The sequence below is a fragment of the Puma concolor genome, chromosome E1 (genome assembly GCF_028749965.1).
Source record: "Puma concolor isolate L17-30 chromosome E1, mPumCon1.1.hap2, whole genome shotgun sequence".
NCBI lineage: Eukaryota > Metazoa > Chordata > Mammalia > Carnivora > Felidae > Puma > Puma concolor.
The window spans coordinates 50,127,978-50,150,014 of NC_141680.1; the positions used below are offsets into that span (position 1 = coordinate 50,127,978).

General features: G+C 40.8%; 1 protein-coding gene and 1 non-coding gene across 3 annotated transcripts in view; one reads left to right on the forward strand and one right to left on the reverse strand.

Annotated features, from left to right (window-relative positions):
* Positions 1–22,037, forward strand: part of PSMD12 (proteasome 26S subunit, non-ATPase 12) — a 30,486-nt gene that overhangs the window by 2,796 nt on the left and 5,653 nt on the right. For both annotated transcript variants that reach the window (XM_086687788.1, XM_086687787.1), the window contains exons 2-9: positions 6,488–6,547; positions 6,634–6,762; positions 11,612–11,719; positions 15,785–15,889; positions 19,207–19,356; positions 19,452–19,586; positions 20,592–20,704; positions 21,392–21,566. In XM_086687788.1, the coding sequence (XP_086543914.1) occupies positions 6,488–6,547; positions 6,634–6,762; positions 11,612–11,719; positions 15,785–15,889; positions 19,207–19,356; positions 19,452–19,586; positions 20,592–20,704; positions 21,392–21,566 (975 nt within the window). The remainder of the gene's footprint in view (positions 1–6,487; positions 6,548–6,633; positions 6,763–11,611; positions 11,720–15,784; positions 15,890–19,206; positions 19,357–19,451; positions 19,587–20,591; positions 20,705–21,391; positions 21,567–22,037) is intronic.
* On the reverse strand, positions 18,487–18,573 carry LOC112864728 (small nucleolar RNA SNORD35). Its single transcript, XR_003223998.1, has one exon. It is a non-coding gene; the product is annotated as a small nucleolar RNA SNORD35 (small nucleolar RNA).

Sequence of the window (22,037 nt, forward strand, 5' to 3'; positions counted from 1 at the left end):
AACAGGGTACAGGTGTGGATTCTTTTTGTGAGGGAGGAGGGGATGGGAGGGCATAAATGTTTGTGGTTTTGTTTTTTAATGCAAACCCACGATTTTCAACTTTTGGATTAGACGATTGTCTTACAGTCTAGTTAATTTTTTTAAGTTTTGTTTTGCCTTCTGTTTGTCATCTTATATTTTCTAACCATTCTGCCAAATGTAACAAAATACCTATTTAAAGCATTGTATTTTTACACTGGAATGTATGGGACACTTTAGCATACATTCTTTTGCTTTTTTACTTTAAGCCCATCAACAAAACTGAAGAAAGTTTTGTTGTTTTTACTTTACTTGTGAAAAAACTAAGGTTCAGGCAGCTTAAGTGGTTTATCCAAGGTCTACAGCAAAGCCAGGTCAAGCTCAGGTCTCCTGGCAACAGGTAGTGTTCGTTTTGCTACATCTCACGATATCTTTAAGAGACTTGCTCCCGTGCTTATTTTCCTTACAGCATTTTTAATTTATTTTTTATTTTTATGGTGTTTATTTTAAGAGATTGAGAGTACGAGTTCTTGCACTAATGAGTGGGGTAGAGGCGAGAGAGAGAGAGAGAGAGAGAGAGAGAGGGAGAATCCCAAGCAAGCTCCCCATTATCAGTGCAGAGCCGACTTGGGACTTGATTCCACTAACCTCGAGATTATGACCTGAGCCAAAACCAAGAGTCAGATGCTCAACTGACTGAGCCACCTGGGTGCCCCAAGACAATTTTTATTCTTTTTTTTTTTTTTTTAATTTTTTTTTTTTTAACATTTATTTATTTTTGAGACAGAGAGAGACACAGCATGAACGGGGGAGGGGCAGAGAGAGAGGGAGACACAGAAGCGGAAGCAGGCTCCAGGCTCTGAGCCATCAGCCCAGAGCCCGACGTGGGGCTCGAACTCGCGTACCGTGAGATCGTGACCTGAGCTGAAGTCGGACGCTTAACCGACTGAGCCACCCAGGCGCCCCGACAATTTTTATTCTTAATGTGAACAACATTTGCAGGTAAAAATTGTGTGTATAGAAACTTAATAAGAATATACCCAGTGAGAAAAGCACAGAGAGCAGAAACCTTCAGAAGGCATCCTGAAGTCTAGACCTGGGTGGTAAAATTGACAAATCCAGGCCATTTGAATCTCCTACAGTTGTGACTTACTACGACTCTGTTTCTGTGTCCTAACACTCAACATAGAACACCAGTCACTAATATTTATTGCTGTGTACTTTCTATATAATGTTAGCTGTTATGATGAAGATAATGTACCTAGTATATTCCAGGCATGTCTTCATAAGTATTGCTTTAATCCTTACAGCAACCCTGTGGGGCAGGAATTATTTTTATTATACTCATTTCATTTAAGAGAAAATTAAGGGCCAGAGAGCATGAGGGTCTTGCCCTAGGTAGCACAGTGGTGGACCTGGGATTTAGACCCAAGCAGTCTGGCTGCAGAGCCTATGTTTTTAACCATTACGTTCTCCTCTGCTGCCTCTGTGATTGGTATTTGATTGATGAAATAATAAAAGTGATACTAGTTCTTGATAATGGTTAGGGCTTCACCGTCCTATTAGCTAAGGAGTTAAAAATTAATCTGAAGAGGGCTTTTTCTTAACTGTATGTGGTATTTAGCAGTTCTTACTACACAGAGGATCACCACCCCCCATTTCAATTACACTATATTTGGTACGTGGTTGTTTGGGGATTATATTCTTAAATTGAACGTATCCTTTGGTTCTCCCTCTTCGTGTCTTTTCATTTCATTTGGTTACCTGCAGCCTCTTCTCCAGGAGGAGGTGAAATGTAAAACAGTTTATTGATTGCCAGCAGCTCGGACATAAAGACCCTCTTAAGAAATAGTAACGTTAGGGGCTTCTGGGTGGCACATTTGGTTGAGCATCTGACCTCGGCCAGGTCACGATCTCACAGTTGGTGAGTTTGAGCCCCATGTCGGGCTCTGTGCTGATAGCTAGAGCCTGGAGCCTGTCTCCCTCTCTCTCTGCCTGCTCATGCTCGCTCGCTCTCTCTCTCTATCTCAAAAAAAAAAAAAAAAATTTTTAAGAAATAGGTCATGTAAAAATACTGGATTAGCTTTAAATTTCAACTACTTGTGGTTAACTTTTTATTGGCCTTTTTCTTGTGTAGGTTGTTTAACAAGTTATTGAAAGGTTGGATCCATTTAGGAGGTAAAAGGTAGAAACAGAGAACTTACAGATACATAACATACATGATATGTATGTTGATGATATGTATGTTGAACAAACTCCTTAGTAAGTTACCTCATTTACAAAGACTTTAATGAGAAAAATGAGTCACAAAAGTCACATGTTCTAATGAGTTGGTTTTGGTAGCTTTGACCGTCTCCTTCCTCTGAGTTGAAAGGCAGCAAGGTGGGGTGGAATTTCAAGAACTGTGAATAGTTAGGAAAGGAGGAAGGTGGTTAGCCATAGCATTGACCGTGGAAGATTTGGAGAAAAAAGTGGAATAATTAGAGAATTGGGAGTTGTATTTATTGAAGTTGATGGTAGCATCCCCCAGATAGAACTGAATTGCCGGCCATATAACTTACCACGTCCTACTTACCTTGACAGTAAGAATCAGGAATTTTGGGTACCTGGGTGGCTCAGTTGGTTGAGTGTCTGACTTCGGCTTAGGTCATAATCTCAAGGTGAGTCAGGAATTGTAAGCCATTAAGATCATCTGCTAGTTGTGGTCCAGCCATTCAGTGCATACTACGTACAAGTTGGTGTGAGGGAAACAATCGAACAAGGTCCACCCCTGAAGGAAGTTATGGACCACTTAGGAGGCAAGACATGCACATTAATGACTGTAGTACAAGGTATAGAGGGATGTACCGTAGTAGCTACAGAAGCAACATCATGTGCTTGGCCAGGTACTGAGCTGCATTGGTGAACAGTATAGACACAGTCCCACCTCTTGCAGAATTTACATTCTAGTGAGATTAGAGAGACCATGAACATTAAAAGAGAAAAGAGTTTGGGGTCATTACCAAGCAGAAAGTCAGTGGGCTTGTTAGTTAAGGAAGTGCTGAATGACTACTGACTTCCGGAGAGTTATTTAAGAATGCCTTCCTGAGAAGGTGACCTCTGATGTTTTGTTGATAACCGCAGATGATGGCTCTAAAGCAATATGTGATTTCTTCACATGAAGAATACAGTTCTTTTACTGGTTTGTTTTTTCTACTTTTTTTTTAATGTATTTTGTTTTAATTTTCTTTATGTTTATTCATTTTGGAAAGAGAGAGACAGCACAAGCAGGGGTGGGACGGAGAGAGAGGGGGACACAGAATCTGAAGCAGGCTCCAGGCTCTGAACTGTCAGCACAGAGCCTAACAAGGGGCTCGAACTCACTGAACCATGAGATCATGAACTGAGCCGAAGTCGGACGCTCAACCGACTGAGCCACCCAGGTGCCCCTGTTTGTTTGTTTGTTTGAGAGAGAGAGAGAGAGTTTAAGTGGGGAGGGGTAGAGAGAGAGGGAGACACAGAATCCTTAGCAGACTCCAAGCTGTCAGGAAAGAGCACGACATGGGGCTCAAACTCATGAACTGTGACATCATGACCTGAGCCTGAGTTGGCCACTTAACTGACTGAACCACCCAGGTGCCCCTAGAATGCAGTTCTTTAAAACCTATACTTCTGGGGCACCTGGATGGCTCAGTCAGTTAAGTGGCTCACTCTTGATTTTGGCTCAAGTCATGATCTCACAGTTTGTGGGTTCCAGTCCCACATTGGGCTCTGCACTGATAGTGTGGGGCCCACTTGGGACTCTCTCTCCCTCTCCCCCTCCTGCGCTCTTGTGCGCTGTCTCTCAAAATAAATAAACTTACAAAAAAAAACCATACTTCTGAATTAAGATACCATAAACAGCGGGTGCCTGGGTGGCTCAGTCAGTTAAACATCCGACTTTGGCTAAGGTCATGATTTCATGGCTCATGAGCCTCGAGCTTTGTGCTGACAGCACAGAGCCTGGAGCCTGCTTCGGATTCTGCGTCTTCCTCTCTCTCTCTACATCTTTCCTGCTCGCAGTCTATCTCTCTCAAAAATAAATGAACGTTAAAAAAAAAAAATCTAAAATGAGTTGATTGGATTAAATAATCTGTGGCAGTCTTTAAGTTCTGAGATTCTTTGATCTTCTATGATTTATTAGCTTTTAACTTTGGAGAATTTATGGATTTGTTCTTTGTTCTTTTCCTCTGATGGGCATTTAGTTAGCCTTTATTGTACACATGAATCTGTAGAGTTTTCAGAACTGATGCTCTCCTTTGCATAGGAAACATTGTTACAATGCTAGTCATGGTGTTTCAGATTTAATTACAGTAATCATATATTTCAGAGTTAAAGAAAATTCAAACAATGAGCATACAGTACATAATCTGTACTCCATAGAAAATTCATAGTTTAAACGTTATTTTGGAAAATATAGAAAGTATTTTGAAAAATCCAAACATTATTTGAGTCCTTAATTCAAAAACTGTTTAATTACTTTCTTTGATCAGTAAAAGAGTAGGACTCATGTACTGTCCATGAATGTCATTAAAATAAAAAAAAGTTCTGGGGGCTCCTGGCTGGCTCAGTTGGTGGAGCACATGGCTCTTGATCTCAGGGTTGTGAGTTTGAGCCCATGTTGGGTGTAGAGATTACCTAAAAATAAAATCTTAAAAAAAGGCTCAATCGGTTAAACATCCAGCTCTTGATTTTGGCTCAGTTCTGAATCTCACAGTACGTGAATTGGAGCCGCCCCCCCCCCCCCCCCCCCCCCCCCCGCACTGACAGCCCGGAGCCTGCTTGGGATTCTCTCTCTCTACCTCTCTCTCTCTGTCCCTGCCCTGCTGTCCTGCACAGGCACGCGTGCGCACTCTCTCTCTCTCTCTCTCTCTCTCTCAAAATAAATAAACTTAATTTTTTTTTTCATTTATAGTTAGAAAAACAATTTCAAAATAAAATCCTCATCACTTTTGATTCATTCATTGTTATTAATACCAGTATCTTAAATACTTGTAATTTTTTTTTTGCTGTGGGCTGGTTTTGTTTTTATTAAAATGTGTGGTTTCTAATAGGATGGCTTATTTTAGTCCTGGTGTATTATCATTTAGGTTTATATGATTTGAATTTTGTTACTCCCGTTTCCAAATGTGCTCCCCAGGGGGAATATTTTGTTTTTGCATATGAGATGGAGGTCATTATCAGTTGACCAAAAGGGGTATATTCCATTTGGATCAGTATCTGCTTAAAGGCATGACCTTTGGTATAGCATGTATGGATATTCTCAGGTGGTCTTTATTTCCTTTAAGCACAGTTATAATTTATTTATTTAAATTTTTTTTTAACGTTTATTTATTTTTGAGGCAGAGAGAGACAGAGCATGAATGGGGGAGGGTCAGAGAGAAAGAGACACAGAATCTGAAACAGGCTCCAGGCTCCACGCTGTCAGCACAGAGCCTGATGCGGGGCTCGAACTCACGGACCGACCACGAGATCATGACCTGAGCCGAAGTCGGCCGCTCAACCGACTGAGCCACCCAGGTGTCCCAGTTATGATTTATTTTTAAGGCATTGAACAATTAGTGGCACCTGGCAGGCTCAGTTGGCAGAACCTGCAACTCGTGATCTCAGGGTCGTGAGTTCAAGCCTCACTTTGGCCATACAGCTTACTTTAAAAAAAAAAAAAAAAAGTCATTGAAAAATAAAACCAGGGTTTCTTGTCTTTTTACCACCAGATATCCTTTTTATTTTTCCTCAAAACTTCATGTTTTAAGTTTATTTGTTTTGAGAGAGAGAGACAGACAGACAGAGCGAGAGGGGGAGGAGCAAGAAGAGAGAATCCTAAACAAGCTCTCTGCTGCTAGTGTGCTAAGCCCAGCACGGGGTTTGAACTCCCCAACCGTGAGATCGTGACCTGAGCCGAGATCAAGAGTTAGAAGCTTAACTGACTGAGCCACTCAGGTGCCCCTCAGAACTTCGTGTATTAAAGTATTTGTTATGGTGACTTCATAGAGAAATCACTCATTTTCCCCATTTTTCCTCTTTAAAGACACGTGTGACTGCCAATTAAGAGTCTATTCAGAACAAGATAATCTGGTATTACCACACTGAGTTGATAATTAGAATCCAAAACAAAGACTTGAGGTTTTTCTCGGGTGTTAAATTATTGTTCTATATTCAGTTTCTCTTAGGTGATTTGAAATGTTAAAAATAGCTTGTGGACCCCAAGTTGGAAACCACTGACTTAAGGAGTCCACAGGAAAAGCAAGCACTACGATGGAAAGGAACAAAACAAAGGGGGTACCTGGGTGGCTCAGTCGGTTAAACAAAACAATAATAGTAATGGGGATGGACCTTTTCCTCAAAAATGGATTTTTTTTCTTTTTGTGTCAGAAACCTCTCATTTTAGACTCTTGTTTGGTTTTGTGTTGATGGTAGTGTTTTCATTGTTCGCTTGTATCTTTCGTTTTAGGAAGGAAGACTTCAAGAAGTCATTGAAACCCTTCTCTCTTTGGAGAAACAGACCCGCACCGTGAGTAGATGATAGTGAAAACTCAATTATCGTTGATTTTCTTTAACAGTGTTCCGTTGACTCTCAGCATATTTTCATTCTTACAGGCTTCTGATATGGTGTCTACATCCCGTATCCTAGTTGCAGTGGTGAAGATGTGCTATGAGGCTGAAGAATGGGATTTACTTAATGAAAATATTATGCTTTTGTCAAAAAGACGGAGCCAGTTAAAGCAAGTGAGTTCGTGACTGCTCATAAAGCAAACACATTTGCATTTAAATAAGGACATTTAGAAAACCTTTCTGTGAATCTGTCTTAAATTACTGTTAAATCAGCATTACAACATTCTAGACAGTTTTTAAAAATTCTGTCCATATTTTCATGTCAGCCGCTTTTATGTTGTTTTTTCTTCTAGTTTTCATATATTTGCATATTTTTACAAAATTGTGCCGAGAATGTTGGTGCAGCTTTGTTCTGTTTCCGTGTTGCTCCCTATCTTCATATTTATTATTTTAAGTGATTGTGTTATAAGCCATCAAGCTGATAATCTATCATTTACTTAATCATGTATTTTGGGGCATCTGAGTGGCTCAGTCAGATAAGCCTCCAGCTTCGGCTCAGGTCATGATCTCGTGGTCTGTGGGTTCGAGCCCCGCGTTGGGCTCTGTGCTGACAGCTCAAGAGCCTGGAGCCTGCTTCGGATCCTGTGTCTCCCACTCTCTCTGCCCCTCCCTTGCTCGCACTCTGCCTGTCTGTATCTCAAAAATAAACAAAGGTTAAAAAAAATTTTTTTAATCATGTCTTTCATTAAACAATTAATATTTCACTTATTTTGAGGCAGTTTTTCAGACATTTTGACTACTTATTTTGTTTAAAGATTATGTTTTCTTTTGGTGTCTTGGGGAAGCTAGATTTTACTGTTTCCCTGTTCTTTTGCTTGAGGTTTTTTTTGTTTTGTTTTGTTTTTTAAGTAAACTCCATCCCCAACATGGAGCTTGAACCCACGACCCCAACATCAAGAGCCCCATGTTCTACGAACTGAGTTGGCCGGCACCCCTTTCGCTTGAGATATTTAAATGATCCTCTGTACAAAAGAGTCCACTTTTGTCATTTATAGCTCATCTTTCAAGTATTGTTCCCTGAGTAGCTTCTGGGTTTTTATTTTTTGCTTTCAAATAAAGGTATTGACGTTGTAAAACGGAGTAGTAGAACCAAAGAACAAATAGGGTGTTCTTGTTCAAATCCCTTGGTTTTTTTTTTTTTTTTTTTTAATTTTTTTTTTCAACGTTTATTTATTTTTGGGACAGAGAGAGACAGAGCATGAACGGGGGAGGGGCAGAGAGAGAGGGAGACACAGAATCGGAAACAGGCTCCAGGCTCTGAGCCATCAGCCCAGAGCCCGATGCGGGGCTCGAACTCACGGACCGCGAGATCGTGACCTGGCTGAAGTCGGACGCTCAACCGACTGCGCCACCCAGGCGCCCCTCAAATCCCTTGTTTTATTAGTTTACTGCTAGAGTGAACTTAGTGATAGAGTAGGTTAAATTATTTTTTGCAAAAAACAATTTGTTGTTCTTTTTTTAGATAAGTTTACATGCATATAATTTGTTGTCAAGAATTAACATAGAGGGACACCTGGCTGGCTCAGTCAGTGGAGCGTGCGACTTTTGACCTCGGGGTCGTGAGTTCGAGCCCCGTGTTGGGTGTAGAGATTACCTAAAATATTTTTTAAAAAAGAATTCACATCGATTTGAGGCAATCTAGTACATGTGAATGCGAAATTCCTTTAAATATGCCTTTTGTTGCTCAGTTCTGTGCTTTCAGAGACCATCATAGAGTTGGTTGAGAGACTGGCATAGATGAGTCATTGCCTTCCTCTGGTTTTCTGAGATTTGCTTGCTATGGGACGATTTGGAAAGCGCTGCTTCCCTAGACATCTTGAGGTAGCCTGGCTTAAACGAAAATGTGTTTTGTATAGGACTGATGCCGTTCAAACAAAGCACGTATCCTAAACTAAAGGTTTATTAGAGTCCTAGCATTTCAGAACTAGTAGAGGGACTGTTAACTCTGTCCCTTTTCTGATTGAGAAACTGACATTTCTATGTAAGACTCTTGGAATGTGAAGAAATGTGCCAGGTCACCTTTGGTTCAGTACAGAATATGATCCCTGATAGTAGTGTAGTACCTCTTTAACAAGTGCCCTAAAGGTGACTTATTTTTTATTTTACTTTTTTTAAGTTACACACACACTCCCAGCAGTATACAGTAAGTGACACACAATGTCAGCGGTGCTAGGAGACCTGATAGGAGGAAGAGAGGGTTTTGATTACATTTGTCGGGGGGCGGGGGGGTGGGGAGCGTCCCGGAGAAAGAGGAGTGTGAGCCCATCTCCCAGCTGGCTGACGGATGACCCCGACTGCAGTGGCACTGCCCTTTTCACCGTGACAACAATGTTATGTCTTAGCTCGGGAAGGTGCTTAGGGACTCAGAATGTCTCTTTCCTTTTCCCATAATTACTTTTTACCTAAAGCTTTTCTTTCTGCTTTACCAGACTTAGAAAGTAATGATTTTCTTAAAATAACCTTTTCTGGATTGCTTAAAATTAATGGTTTCTAATTCACTGTCTGTCACTTGAGCCCAGGGGGTAAGCCTCACTCCTACCATGACTTACCTAATGACTTGTGTTTTTCTCAGAGAGCAGCAGGATGTTCACTTATCATTAGAATATTGATATAACTGTTTTGTTTGTTTTTCTTTTACCCCATCTGATTTCTGTTAATGTAGTTTTTGCACAGCTTTCAGAATTACTAATTTGTATGCCCTTGTAGAAATCATTATTATAATTAGTGTTGGAAGGATCATGGTTTTTTGGTGTTTTTTTTTTTTTTAACTTTTTTTTTAACGTTTATTTTTGAGACAGAGAGAGACAGAGCATGAACAGGGGAGGGTCAGAGAGAGGGAGACACAGAATCTGAAACGGGCTCCAGGCTCTGAGCTGCCAGCACAGAGCCTGACGGGGGACTGGAACTCACAGACCGCTAGATCACGACCTGAGCCGAAGTTGGACGCTTAGCCGACTGAGCCACCCAGGCGCCCCAGAAGGATCATGTTTTGAGATACAAAGTGTCCCAGACCCTTGCTGAAAGAGTTGTGTTTTACAATAAAACCTTTATTTTCTGGAACTCCTGTGTCTCTGAATGGCCATTTTTTCAGTTAATTAGAAGTTTGACCTGAACTACATGAATATTGTTTTTTAAGGAAATCTTTGCAAGATATACAATCGGATTTTTTTTTTTTCCCAGCATGATTGAGGTACAGTTGACAGCAAGATATTCTGTTTACTTTTCTGCTGTCTTAAACAAAATATATTTAATATAGTTTAACATTTTCTTTATGACAAAGAGTCCTAATTATTATTCTCAATGACTATCATAACTGATAATGCTGTTCAGAGTCTATATTAGAGGTTGCAAACTACAGGCCACGGTCCAAATCCCACCTGTCAGCTTTGTAAATAGAGTTTTTGGAACACAGCCACACCCATTTGTTATATATTGTCTGGCAGCTTCTGAGGTTACAAAGGCAGTTGAATAGTTGAGGCAGAAACCCTATGGCCCACAAAGTTTAAAATATTTACTGTGTAAATGTTTACTAAAACGTACAGAGAAGTTTTGCTGACCCCTGACCTAGAATGTTAGAGCTAGAGGAAATGTATCCAACCCACTTACATTATCTGAGAAACCTGGGCAGGGGATGCTGTGACTTTCAATGTCCTGTTTCATTGAGGGGAGTATGGGTGATTGTGGCTTCTCTGCCCTCCTGAGGCCCGGCGGGGGGCGGGGGGGGGGGGCAGCAGCTGCTAAACCCTCTGCCTCTGCTACGGACTCTTTCTTAACTCACAGTATCTGCTAGCTGTGGCTTCATTGCTGTTCATAGCCACTGGTGACCCCTGCTTTTCTCTTGTCCTTTTTCCCCCTTTCGTCTGTTACAACTTCTTCCATGCTTTTTTGTTTGGCTCCAAAAAAGCTAGCTAGGAAGCCTTCTAATAGACCTCGTCAAATACCCCTTTTATGTAATCATGTATGTTCGCTCTTTGTAGTGGGGAGGGGTAAAGTCTTTGCACCTGAGGTTTTCCTAACCTTTTTACGTTATTCCTGGGTGTTCAGTACATCTTAGCTGTCAGAGACATTATGATTTTTTTTTTTAAGCAAGCTCTATGCCAAACATGGGGGTAGAACTCATGGCTCTTGAGATTAAGAGTTGCATGCTCTAGGGGCACCTGGGTGGCTCAGTCTGTTAAGCATCTGACTTCAAGTCAGGCCATGATCTCGCGGTTTGTGAGTTGAAGCCCCATGTCAGGCTTGTGCTGACAACTCAGAGCCTGGAGCCTGCTTCAGATTCTGCGTCTCCCTCTCTCTCTCTCTGCCCCTCCCTGCTCACTCTGTCTCTCTCAAAAATAAATAAAACCTAAAAAAAAAAAGTTGCATGTTCTACCAACTGAGCTAGCCAGGCACCAGGCACCCCCTCCCTTTTATTTTTTTAAGATTTTATTTATTTGTGTGTGTATTTATTTAACAGAATGGAAAGTATACCTATTCTTTTTTTTTTTTTTTCCTTAAGGTTTATTATTTATTTGGGGAGAGCAAGCAAGTGAGGGAGGAGTGGAAGGAGAGAGAGAAAATCCCAAGAAGGCTCTACACTGTCAGGGCAAAGCCCGATATGGGGCTCCAGCTCATGAACCATGAGATCATGACCTGCGCTGAAGTTGGACACAACCAACTGAGCCACCCAAGTGCCCCCAAGATTTTATTTTTTTAAGTAATTTCTACACCCAACATCAGGCTCCAACCTATAATCCCAAGATCAAGAGTTACACACTCCACTGACTGAGCCAGCCAGGCGCCCCTTACTTTTAAGTAACCTCTTCACCCGACTCGAATCCACAACCCAGAGATCAGATTAAGAGTTGCATGCTCTACGAACAGAGCCAGCCTGGCGCCCCTTATGTTTCGTTATGGGCATAATACTTCATTTTTAACTGTATGAGAAATGAACCTTGCTTATGAATGGTTTTTATCATTTTAGGCTGTTGCAAAAATGGTTCAACAGTGCTGTACTTACGTCGAGGAAATCACAGACCTTCCGATCAAGCTTCGATTAATTGATACTCTGCGAATGGTTACAGAAGGCAAGGTAAGTTTTCCATTGGCATAACTCATAGTGGAAATTACTATCCTATCTGTGTTCAGAGATATTTAGATATGCAGACATTAGATCAGTATATATTTAAGATGACAAAATAGGTCATCACCTTGATTCAACCATTATCTTTGTACTTTTCCTTGTAGTATCTTCCCAATTTACACATGAATATATTTAAAATAGTGGCAGTCTTGATATATCCAGATTTTTCTGGGAATTAGTGATCTTACTCCATATTTACATGTGGCAATAATTAAAGATAGTTAATTCTTCACCCTGGCCTAGATCTGCTTGAGAAACCTATGCTTGGGATAGCTACAGTTTTACTCTACTATTTAAATTAATAGAGGGGCTCCTGGGTGGCTCAGTTAAGCATCTGACTCTTGATTTCAGCTCAGATCATGATCTCATTCCTGAGATGGAGCCCTTCGTCAGGCTCCATGGGGAGTATGGAGCCTGCTTGGGGTTATCTCTCTCCCTCTCTCTCTGCCCCTCCCCAGCTCACGTGCACATGTACTCGCTCTCTCAAAACAAATAAAAAGTATTGGGGTGCATGTCTGGCTCAGTTGGGAGAGCTTGTGACTCTTGGAGTCCTGAGTTCCAGCCCCATGATGAGTGTAGTTTACTTAAGAATTAATAGTAACAGGGGTGCCTGGTTGGCTTACTTGGTTAAGCATCTGACTGAATTTCGGTTCGGTCATGATCTCATGGTTCATGAGTTAAGCCCTGTGTCAAGCGCTGACAGTGCAGAGCCTGCTTGGGATCCTGTCTCTCCCTCTCTCTCTGCCCCTTCCCTGCTTGTGCTCGCTCGCTCTCAAAACAAATAAAGTAATTGAGTATTTACAGTGTAAACTTAATTTCAAAACTTTCACTGTCTTACCAGAATCTGTTTGTATTTGTTTTGATGCTTTTTTTTTTTTCTCCTAATCTTGTTTCTTTAAAAACGGCAAGTATAAAATGGTGACTGAGGTAAATATGTTTTTTTCTGGACAGATATTTGTGATTTGAGGACAAAACTTTAGCTTATGTTTAACTTCTTGGGTCTTGGTTTGACTGTCCCATCAGTTCAGTAAATGTTTATTGAGCACCTGTGTTGTGCTAGATCCAGAATGAACATGACGCTGTTCTTTACCACCGCAAAGAGATCCATCAGAAAAATAGTCGCTGCGCTGTGTCTCGACAGTGGCAGTGGGTCTGCCGTTCCCATGTCACAGAGGCAGGGTGTGATGGCTGAGCTGGCTTTTTAAGAATGAATAGAAATTTGGGGCGCCTGGGTGGCTCAGTTACGTGCCCAACTCTTGATTTCAGCTCGGGTCGTGATTTCACAGTTCGTGAGTTCAAGCCCCACGTCGGGCTCTGTGTTGACAGTGTGGAACTTGCGTGGGAGTCTCTCTCTCCCCTTCTCTGTCTGCCCCACCCACACTCGTGTGCACTCTCTTTCTTTTTCAAAATAAATAACGTTTTTGGAGCGCCTGGGTGGCACAGTCAGGTAAGCATCCGACTTCAGCTCAGGTCATGATCTCTCACTTTGTGAGTTTGAGCCCCGCGTCGGACTCTGTGCTGACAAGCTCAGAGCCTGGAGCCTGCTTCAGATTCTGTGTCTCACTTTCTCTCTGCCCCTCTCTTGCTAGTGCTCTTTGTCTCTCAAAAACAAATGTTAAAAAAAATTATTTTTTTAAATAAAGTTTTTTTAAAAAACGAATAGAAATTTGGGGCACCTGGGTGACTGAGTCAGTTGACTATCCAACTCTTGATTTCAGCTCAGGTCACGACCCCATGGTTCGTGGGATCAAGCCCACATAAGGGCTCTGCGTGGTGCCTGCTTGGAATTCTCTCCTTTTTTTTCTCTCTCTGTCCTTCCTCCACTTGTACGCTCTCTGTGTCTTTCAACATAAATAAACTTTATTTAAAAAAAAAAGAAGGGGGCGCCTGGGTGGCTCAGTCGGTTGAGCGTCCGACTTCAGCTCAGGTCACAATCTCGCGGTCCGTGAGTTCGAGCCCCGCGTCAGGCTCTGGGCTCATGGCTCGGAGCCTGGAGCCTGTTTCCGATTCTGTGTCTCCCTCTCTCTCTGCCCCTCCCCCGTTCATGCTCTGTCTCTCTCTGTCTCAAAAATAAATAAATGTTAAAAAAAATTTAAAAAAAAAAAAAAAAGAAGAAGAATAGAAATTCACAGGGGTAGGGGCATAGGGGGAACGGCAGTTTAGACATAGGGGAAATTCTATACAAATATGTCAAAGTAAGAAACACATGGAACATTTAGGGAAGTGGAAGTAGTTTGTTATTCTTGGAGATTAAGGTTTTTGGGGGTGGAGTGGGAAAAAGGGTTACTGCAAAGCAAAGGCTGAAGGGACAAGCAAGCCCAAACATGAAAATTAGTTCCCTAGACTTGATTAGGCTATAGTTCTTTAAAAAAAATTTTTTTTGTTAGGTTTATTCATTTTTCAGAGGCAGAGAGAGATGGAGTGTGAGCGGGGGAGGGGCAGAGAGAGGGGGAGACACAGAATCTGAGGCAGGCTCCAGACTCTGAGCTGTCCACACAGGGCCCAACATAGGGCTCGAAGTCACCAACCGTGAGATCATGACCTGAGCTGAAGTTGGACACTCAACCGACTGAGCCACCCAGGTGCCCCGATTAGGCTATAGTTCTATTTTTTATGTTTAATTTGTCGGAAATTATATCATCTAACATTACGTAGCTGCAAAAAATGCTCATAACTTTAATACTTAAGATCAGATATTTTTATCTTATTATTATTATTTTTTTAAGTCAGCTCTATGCCAACATGGGGCTTGAACTTATGACCCCAAGGTCAAGAGTGGCATACTCTACTGACTGAGCCAATCAGGCGCCCCTCAAATAATTCTTTTAAAGACACTGTTCTATTTTCTGTGCTATTTAACGTAGCATGTGGTTCTGTTACTCATTAAACACAAGGATTTCATGTTTAGGTTCTCAAAGTAAAGCTACAAAATATGGATAATGCTTTGTAGAAACATTTTCTTAAAAAATTATGTGATTGTGAGATGTAAAATCACACAGCTGTATTTGTACATGGAGGATAAAGTGCACCATAACTGGATGATAAATACTAATACTATTAGGCTTGGTTTGAATAATAGTTCAATTCTACCTTTAAAATTTTAACACACACACACACACAAATTTAACACATTTTGGGGCACCTCAGTGGCTTGGTCAGTTGAGCATCCCACTTTTTTTTTTTTTTTTTTAAATGTTTTTTGGTGTTTGTTTATTTTTGAGAGAGAGAGAGAGCGTGAACAGGAGAGGGGCAGAGACAGAGGGAGGCAGAGAATCCAAAGCAGGCTCCAGGCCCTGAGCTGTCAGCACATGAACTGCGAGATCATGACCTGAGCCAAAGTTGGATGCCCAACTGACTGAGCCACGCAGGTGCCCCTTGAGCATCCCACTCTTGGTTTTCACCCACTCAGGTGAAGATCCCAGGGTCATGGATCAAGCCCTGCATCTAGCTTTGCCCTGTGCTTGGAGCCTGCTTGAACTTTCTCTCTTTCCCTCTGCCCCTCTGCCTCACTCGCTTGTTCTCTCTCAAAACTAGCGGCACCTGGATGGCTCAGTTGGTTAAGTGTCCAACTCTTGATTTTGGCTCATGGTTCATGAGTTCCAGTCCCGCGTTAGGCTCTGCACTGACAGCACGGAGCCCACTTGGGATTCGCCGTTTCAGTCTCTCTCTCCACCCCTCCCCTGCTCGTGTGCTTGCTCACTCTCAAAAATAAACATTTAGGGGCGCCTGGGTGGCTCCGTCGGTTAAGCATCCGACTTCAGCTCAGGTCACAATCTCGCGGTCTGCGAGTTCGAGCCCCGCGTCGGGCTCTGGGCTGATGGCTCAGAGCCTGTAGCCTGCTTCCGATTCTGTGTCTCCCTCTCTCTCTGCCCCTCCCCTGTTCATGCTGTGTCTCTCTCTCAAAAATAAACAAACGTTAAAAAAAAATTTTTTTTTAAATAAAAAAATAAACATTTAAAAAACTTTTAATACATGTCTGAGAATTTTCATAATACAGATTTCTCATATTTGTAGATTTATGTTGAAATTGAGCGTGCTCGACTGACTAAAACATTAGCAACCATAAAAGAACAAAATGGTGATGTGAAAGAGGCAGCCTCCATTTTACAAGAGTTACAGGTAAGGAGTTGTATTTAGAATGTGAAAATCCTGATATTTGGTCGGCAGTGTTTCTTGTAGACAGAGCTTATTTTGGCACCTGGTCACTTCTTCAAAACTACCAAGGTTGAGGGTGAGGGCAGTGGAGGGTGGGGTTATTCAAGTACCTGAGAATTATGTCATTATGGTCCCAACTAAACTGCTAAAAAAAGTTGTGAAGAAAAGTTAGAAGCAATGAATCAGTCTTGATGTGTGCTATTATTTTAACATTTTCATCCTCTTTAGAACTTAAATCAGTAATTCACGTACTGTTTACTGATGCGTTAGGGATTTGCTGTTAATCATCAGCTTCGTTTTAAATGAATACTTGATTGTTGGTCAATTTCTAGACTAAATTGGTTTAACAAAGACAAATTGCATCATAATTTGCTATGTTTCAGGACAGATTTTTAGGAGAGATCTTAAAATGAGATAGCAAAGAGCTAAGAAATCTGAGAAAAGCCATAGACTCCCTAATAAAAAAATGTACCTGAACTACACTCAAAATTTTGTTTATAATTTTGGCCCATCAAGGTTTCCCCAGTAAGTTAAATTGCTTATTCTGATTTTTCAGTCATGTGCCATTTTAGCCAAAGGAGGGGAACCATAATACTGAGAGGATCTCGTGTGCCCTGCGTTGTCTGTGTTCCTTTTTTTTAAAGCATGTCTTGGGGCGCCTGGGTGGCGCAGTCGGTTAAGCGTCCGACTTCAGCCAGGTCACGATCTCGCGTTCTGTGAGTTCGAGCCCCGCGTCGGGCTCTGGGCTGATAGCTCAGAGCCTGGAGCCTGTTTCCGATTCTGTGTCTCCCTCTCTCTCTGCACCTCCCCCGTTCATGCTCTGTCTCTCTCTGTCCCAAAAATAAATAAACGTTGAAAAAAAAAAAAAAATTTAAAGCATGTCTTGAGTTCTCTATACACTTTATCTTATTTAATGTTCACACACGACACTATTTCTATCCCCATTTTTCTGCCAAGGAAACTGAAATTTAAAAGGATTAAGTAATGTGCCTAAAGTCATTGCCAAGAATCGGTAGAGTTCAGATTCATACTAGTTCTGTTTGACTTCAAACTTCTTTTCTTCTTTTTAATTAAAAGACTGTATTTTTTGGAGCAGTTTTAGGTTCACAACAAAGCTGAGTGGCAAGTACAGAGAGTTCCCATCTAGCCCCCGATGCACCATCCCCCCCACACCCACACATACACACGCACCACTTCCCCTCCTGCCAGCATCTCGAACCAGAGTGGTTCGTTAGTTACGGTTGATGAACCTGTGTCAACACATGATCACCCAAAGTCTATAGTTTGCTTTAAGGTTCACTCTTGATGTTGTACATTCTGTGGATTTTGACAAATGTCTAATGACGTGTGTTTATCAGTGTAGTACCATGCAGAATAGTTCACTGCCCTAAAAATTCTCTATGCTCTAACTATTCCTCCCTCTCTCCACTCCCCCACCCCCTGGCAACCACTGAGCTTTCTACCATCTCCATAGTTTTGTCTTTCAACCAGGAGGATTATGTGCCCCACGATTTAACATCTTCTGAAATATTCTTGCCAGAAAAAATCACCTCAATTATATAAAGCTTCTAGGTTTAACTACCAGTTTACAAGATACACTGGGGACAGAGGAGCTTATTAAATGATACCACAGGGATGCAATCAGTGTAATTTAGACTCCAGGAAACTGTAGGATGATTGGCTTGATTTTGTCAATAAATAAATGGCAAGGCTAAAAGAAACTTACCTACCACTTGCAAAGTATAAGCCTTATTTGGATTCTGATTTAATTAAATGAGATATTGAGGACTGACTAGATATTTAGTGATCTAAGAAATTGTTAGGTATGATCACTTTTTTTTCAGCTTCTCTTTTAGAAATACATACTGAAATAAATAAGATGTTACCTGAAATTTGCTTCAAAATACTTGACACATGCAGAGTGAGTGAACATACATAGATGGAACATCGATGGTTTCATTCCTTAGGGATTTGCATACATACATTCATCAGTGTATACGTTTTTATTTTCTTTAGTAAAAAAATTACAAAGACCATGAAATAAAAACCTTTTCAGACCTAGTAATAATAGCCTTACTTCATTTTACTTTGTTATTCTACATTTTATAAATTCATTTGCAATATGTGTGTACCAAGTATTAAAAATGTTTTTATAGTATTTGACGTAACTGATTTTCTATGTTGTATCTGTTGCATATTGACTGTAACTGTACATCCTGCATCCGTTTGGAGTCATGTCAGCCTTGTCATCCGAATTATAAAAAGGCTAGAACCTCTTTTTTTCCTTAATTTTTTTATTATATAAATAGCCTGCAAGTGGCATCGTATTTTGGGTTCAGAATTGTAACTTCCTCACTAGCCATGAGGAAAACGCAAATTAAAACCACAGTGAGATATCCCTACACGCGTATTAGAACAGCTCAGAAAAAAAAAATACAATACCAAGCGCTGGCAGGGATGCGAAGTGATGAGAACTCTCACCCGTTGCTGATGGGAATGAGAAATGGTGCAGTCACTCTGGGAAACAGTTTGGCAGTTTCCTTCTTTTTCTTTTTTTTTTTTTCCTGGCATCTGCTGAGCCATTGGCATTATCGGCACTGGCCACAGTGCCATCCACAGACCATCGTGAGAAAGGGCCATCGTCTGCAGTTTGGCAGTTTCTTATGAAGCTGAACGTATGCTTGCCAGACGACCGAGCAGTCTCGCTTCTTGTGCCCAAGAGAAATGAAAACTTAAGTTCACACTCAACCTGTCCACTGGTGTTCAGAGTAGCCTTGTTAGTGATGGGCACAGGTTGGAAACGGCCCAGCTGTCCTTCAGCCGGGGAGTGGATAAACTGGTTCCTCCACACAGTGGAACACTTCATGGCCGTAAAAAGGAATGGACCTGTTGTTTCAGAATCATTGGCTGTCGAGGGTTCAAAGTGGGGGAACTACGTGACTGTAAAGGGGTAGCACAAGGGAGTATTTGGGGCTGAAAGAACTGTTCTGTATCTTGATTGTGATGGCGGTTAAACTACATAGGTTAACTACATAGTTCTATTGTTAACTACATAGGTGAAAATTCACAGAACTTTTTATACCAGAAGAAAAAATAGCCATTTACTATATATTTTTTAAAATTGTAATTTCCTGGAGGAAACCAGCTTTTTAGATCATCATCAGTACTCTGTCGGTGTGCGAGAAGTTTCTTGTTATTGGACAGGCGTGAATGTTTTAATACATTTAACTTTGCAGTTTTTAAAAATTAACAAATATAAACTTATTTGGGGACTTCGCTAGGTGGAAACCTACGGATCAATGGAAAAGAAAGAGCGAGTGGAGTTTATTTTGGAGCAGATGAGGCTCTGTCTAGCTGTGAAGGATTACATTCGTACACAAATCATCAGCAAGAAAATTAACACCAAATTTTTCCAGGAAGAAAATACAGAGGTAAGCATGTCTCTTAACTACAAGTTTACTATAGGAGTATTTGGGGGGAAAAACCATAAGCCCCAATTTATTTTATCAACTTTTTTTTTTTCCAGAAATTAAAGTTGAAATATTATAACTTAATGATTCAGCTGGATCAACATGAGGGGTCCTATTTGTCTATTTGTAAGCACTACAGAGCAATATATGATACTCCCTGTATACAGGCAGAAAGTGAAAAGTGGCAACAGGTAAGAATATATTCTTATACTGGACGTCGATACTTATTAGGAAGAATTTGCATTTTTTATTTTAAAATAAGTTTAATTTCAGTAATCATAAGCAGTTGTATGGTGCTGCTTTCTATTCAGTGTGTTGACAATTCAGTTTATCTTTACTGATTCAAACAAATTGTGGCGATACTCTAAGTTCTTTGTCACTTTTGAAGAGTGTAGGTTTGCAATTTAAACTGTGTATAGCGGCACCTGGATGGCTCAGTCGGTAGAGCATGCAACTCTTGATCCTTGAGGTTGTGAGCTCAAGCCCCATGTTGGGTATAGAGATTACTTAAAATACGGGGCACCTGGGTGGCTCAAATCAGTTCAGCATTCGACTTCGGCTTAGGTCATGATCTCAAGACTCATGGGTTCGAGCATTCAATTTCGGCTCAGGTCATGATCTTGAGGCTTGTGGGTTGGAGCCCCGTGTCGGGTTCGGTGCCAACGGCACAGAGCCTGGAGCCTCTTTGAGTTCTGTGTCTCCCTCTCTCTCTCACCCTCCCCTGTTCATACTCTTTCTCTCTCTCAAAAATAAATATTTTTAAAAGTTAAAAATAATAAAATAAATGAAAGTAAATATGTATAGCAGGTCACTTGCTAATAAGGTTACAAGCAAAGACCTGGCATTACTTTGGAAAATTATTTCACAGTACTGTTTCAGATAGTTGATAGGTATATTCCACATTTGTGCTGCTAACTTGTTATAAGAACTTTTTCTTTATACATTTGTCACCGAAAAAGGTGTCAGCCCAGAGAGTAATTCAGATTAGCGAGGATTTACATAATTGCTCCAGAAAAATTTATGACAGAAAGCCACTGTGTAAAGATCAGCTTGATAGGGTGTTTATTCCCTAAGACTTGAGTACGATATCAAACATGAATATAGACAATTCTCTTGTGATTTTTTTAGTTCCTGCCAAAGTTTCCATTTTGTTTCTAAGTTTACATATAATCCATTGTGTTATAAAACATTTGTAGGCTCTGAAAAGTGTTGTCCTCTATGTGATCTTGGCTCCTTTTGACAATGAACAGTCAGATTTGGTTCACCGAATAAGTGGCGACAAGAAGTTAGAAGAAATTCCTAAATACAAGTAAGTACATTTATAGCTAAAGTAGCAGAAAACACCATCATGAAAGAAAATTGGTTAATCTAAGTGTGCACCTTCTTACTTGGTTGCTGATAGATTGTATTGGCGAACAAAGCTAGAGTTCATAAAATAGCGAAATGTGTTTTCGCGCTGTATTCGAAATTACACTCTTCGTTCTAAACCACTTATCAAGTAGAAGTTGCATTTCAAGCTCACTTTAGCAGCTTTTGGTTAATTAACCATTTGATAAAGTTTTAGTAATTTGGGGCTTCGTGATTTTCAGAAGTACATACTATATGAAACAGACACACGCTTCATAAGCACAGTGGGCTTTTATTTAAAAGCTGTTTTTTTTCTTTTATCTGCCTCATTAGTAAGTTTACATTAATTATTCCAGAGATTGGCAAATACGTTGCAATAGGGGATAGAATGTTAAGTAGGGGAATGCTCCGTTCGGAATTACTATGGAAAAAATGATAGTAAAGTAGGCAAAATAAATAATAATCAGGGGCTCCTGGCTGGCTCGGTCGGAAGAGTGTGCGACTCTTGATCTCAGGGTCCTAACTTTGAGTCCCCATTGAGTGTAGAGATTTTATAAGTACAGTCTTTGACAGTTTTTAAACATTTGCTGTTATATTAGATAAAACAATTTTTACAGATTGGGAATATTAAGTTTTATACAATTTACAGGGATCTTTTAAAGCTTTTTACCACAATGGAGCTGATGCGCTGGTCCACGCTTGTTGAAGACTATGGACTGGAATTAAGGAAAGGGTCTCCCGAGAGTCCGGCAACTGATGTGTTTGGTTCTACGGAGGAAGGTGAAAGAAGGTGGAAAGACCTGAAGAACAGAGTCGTTGAACATGTAAGAATCTGGCATGGTGGATGGGGCACCTGGCTCAGTCAGAAGAGTGTGCGACTCTTGATCTCGGGGTCATGCGTTCGAGCCCCATGTTGGGCATAGAGATGGCCGAAAAAAATAAATAGTGAAGAAAAAAAAAGGCATGACAGAGTTGCCAACCTGGAAGTAAAGTTGAGCATAAACTTTGATTTTTAAGTTTGATAGTCCAGTGTTTCTTTGGAGGTTATGTCTTTAGTTCTTTGCTTTAGGATTTTTTGGAGGTAGGGAGGCTATTCCCAATGTAGTAGAGATGTAAATTTGTTATTTAAATGTTTATTGTATATTTTCCCAAAGCACATCAGAATTTATCACCTCCCTCTTACTCCCTCTTCCCCCCACCACCACATTCCCCCATTTTTGGCTTCTCAGAAAACGATGTTTTAGCATGCTTATTTTGTGGGGACCTCTCGAGAATCCAAAATTTTACAGCATATA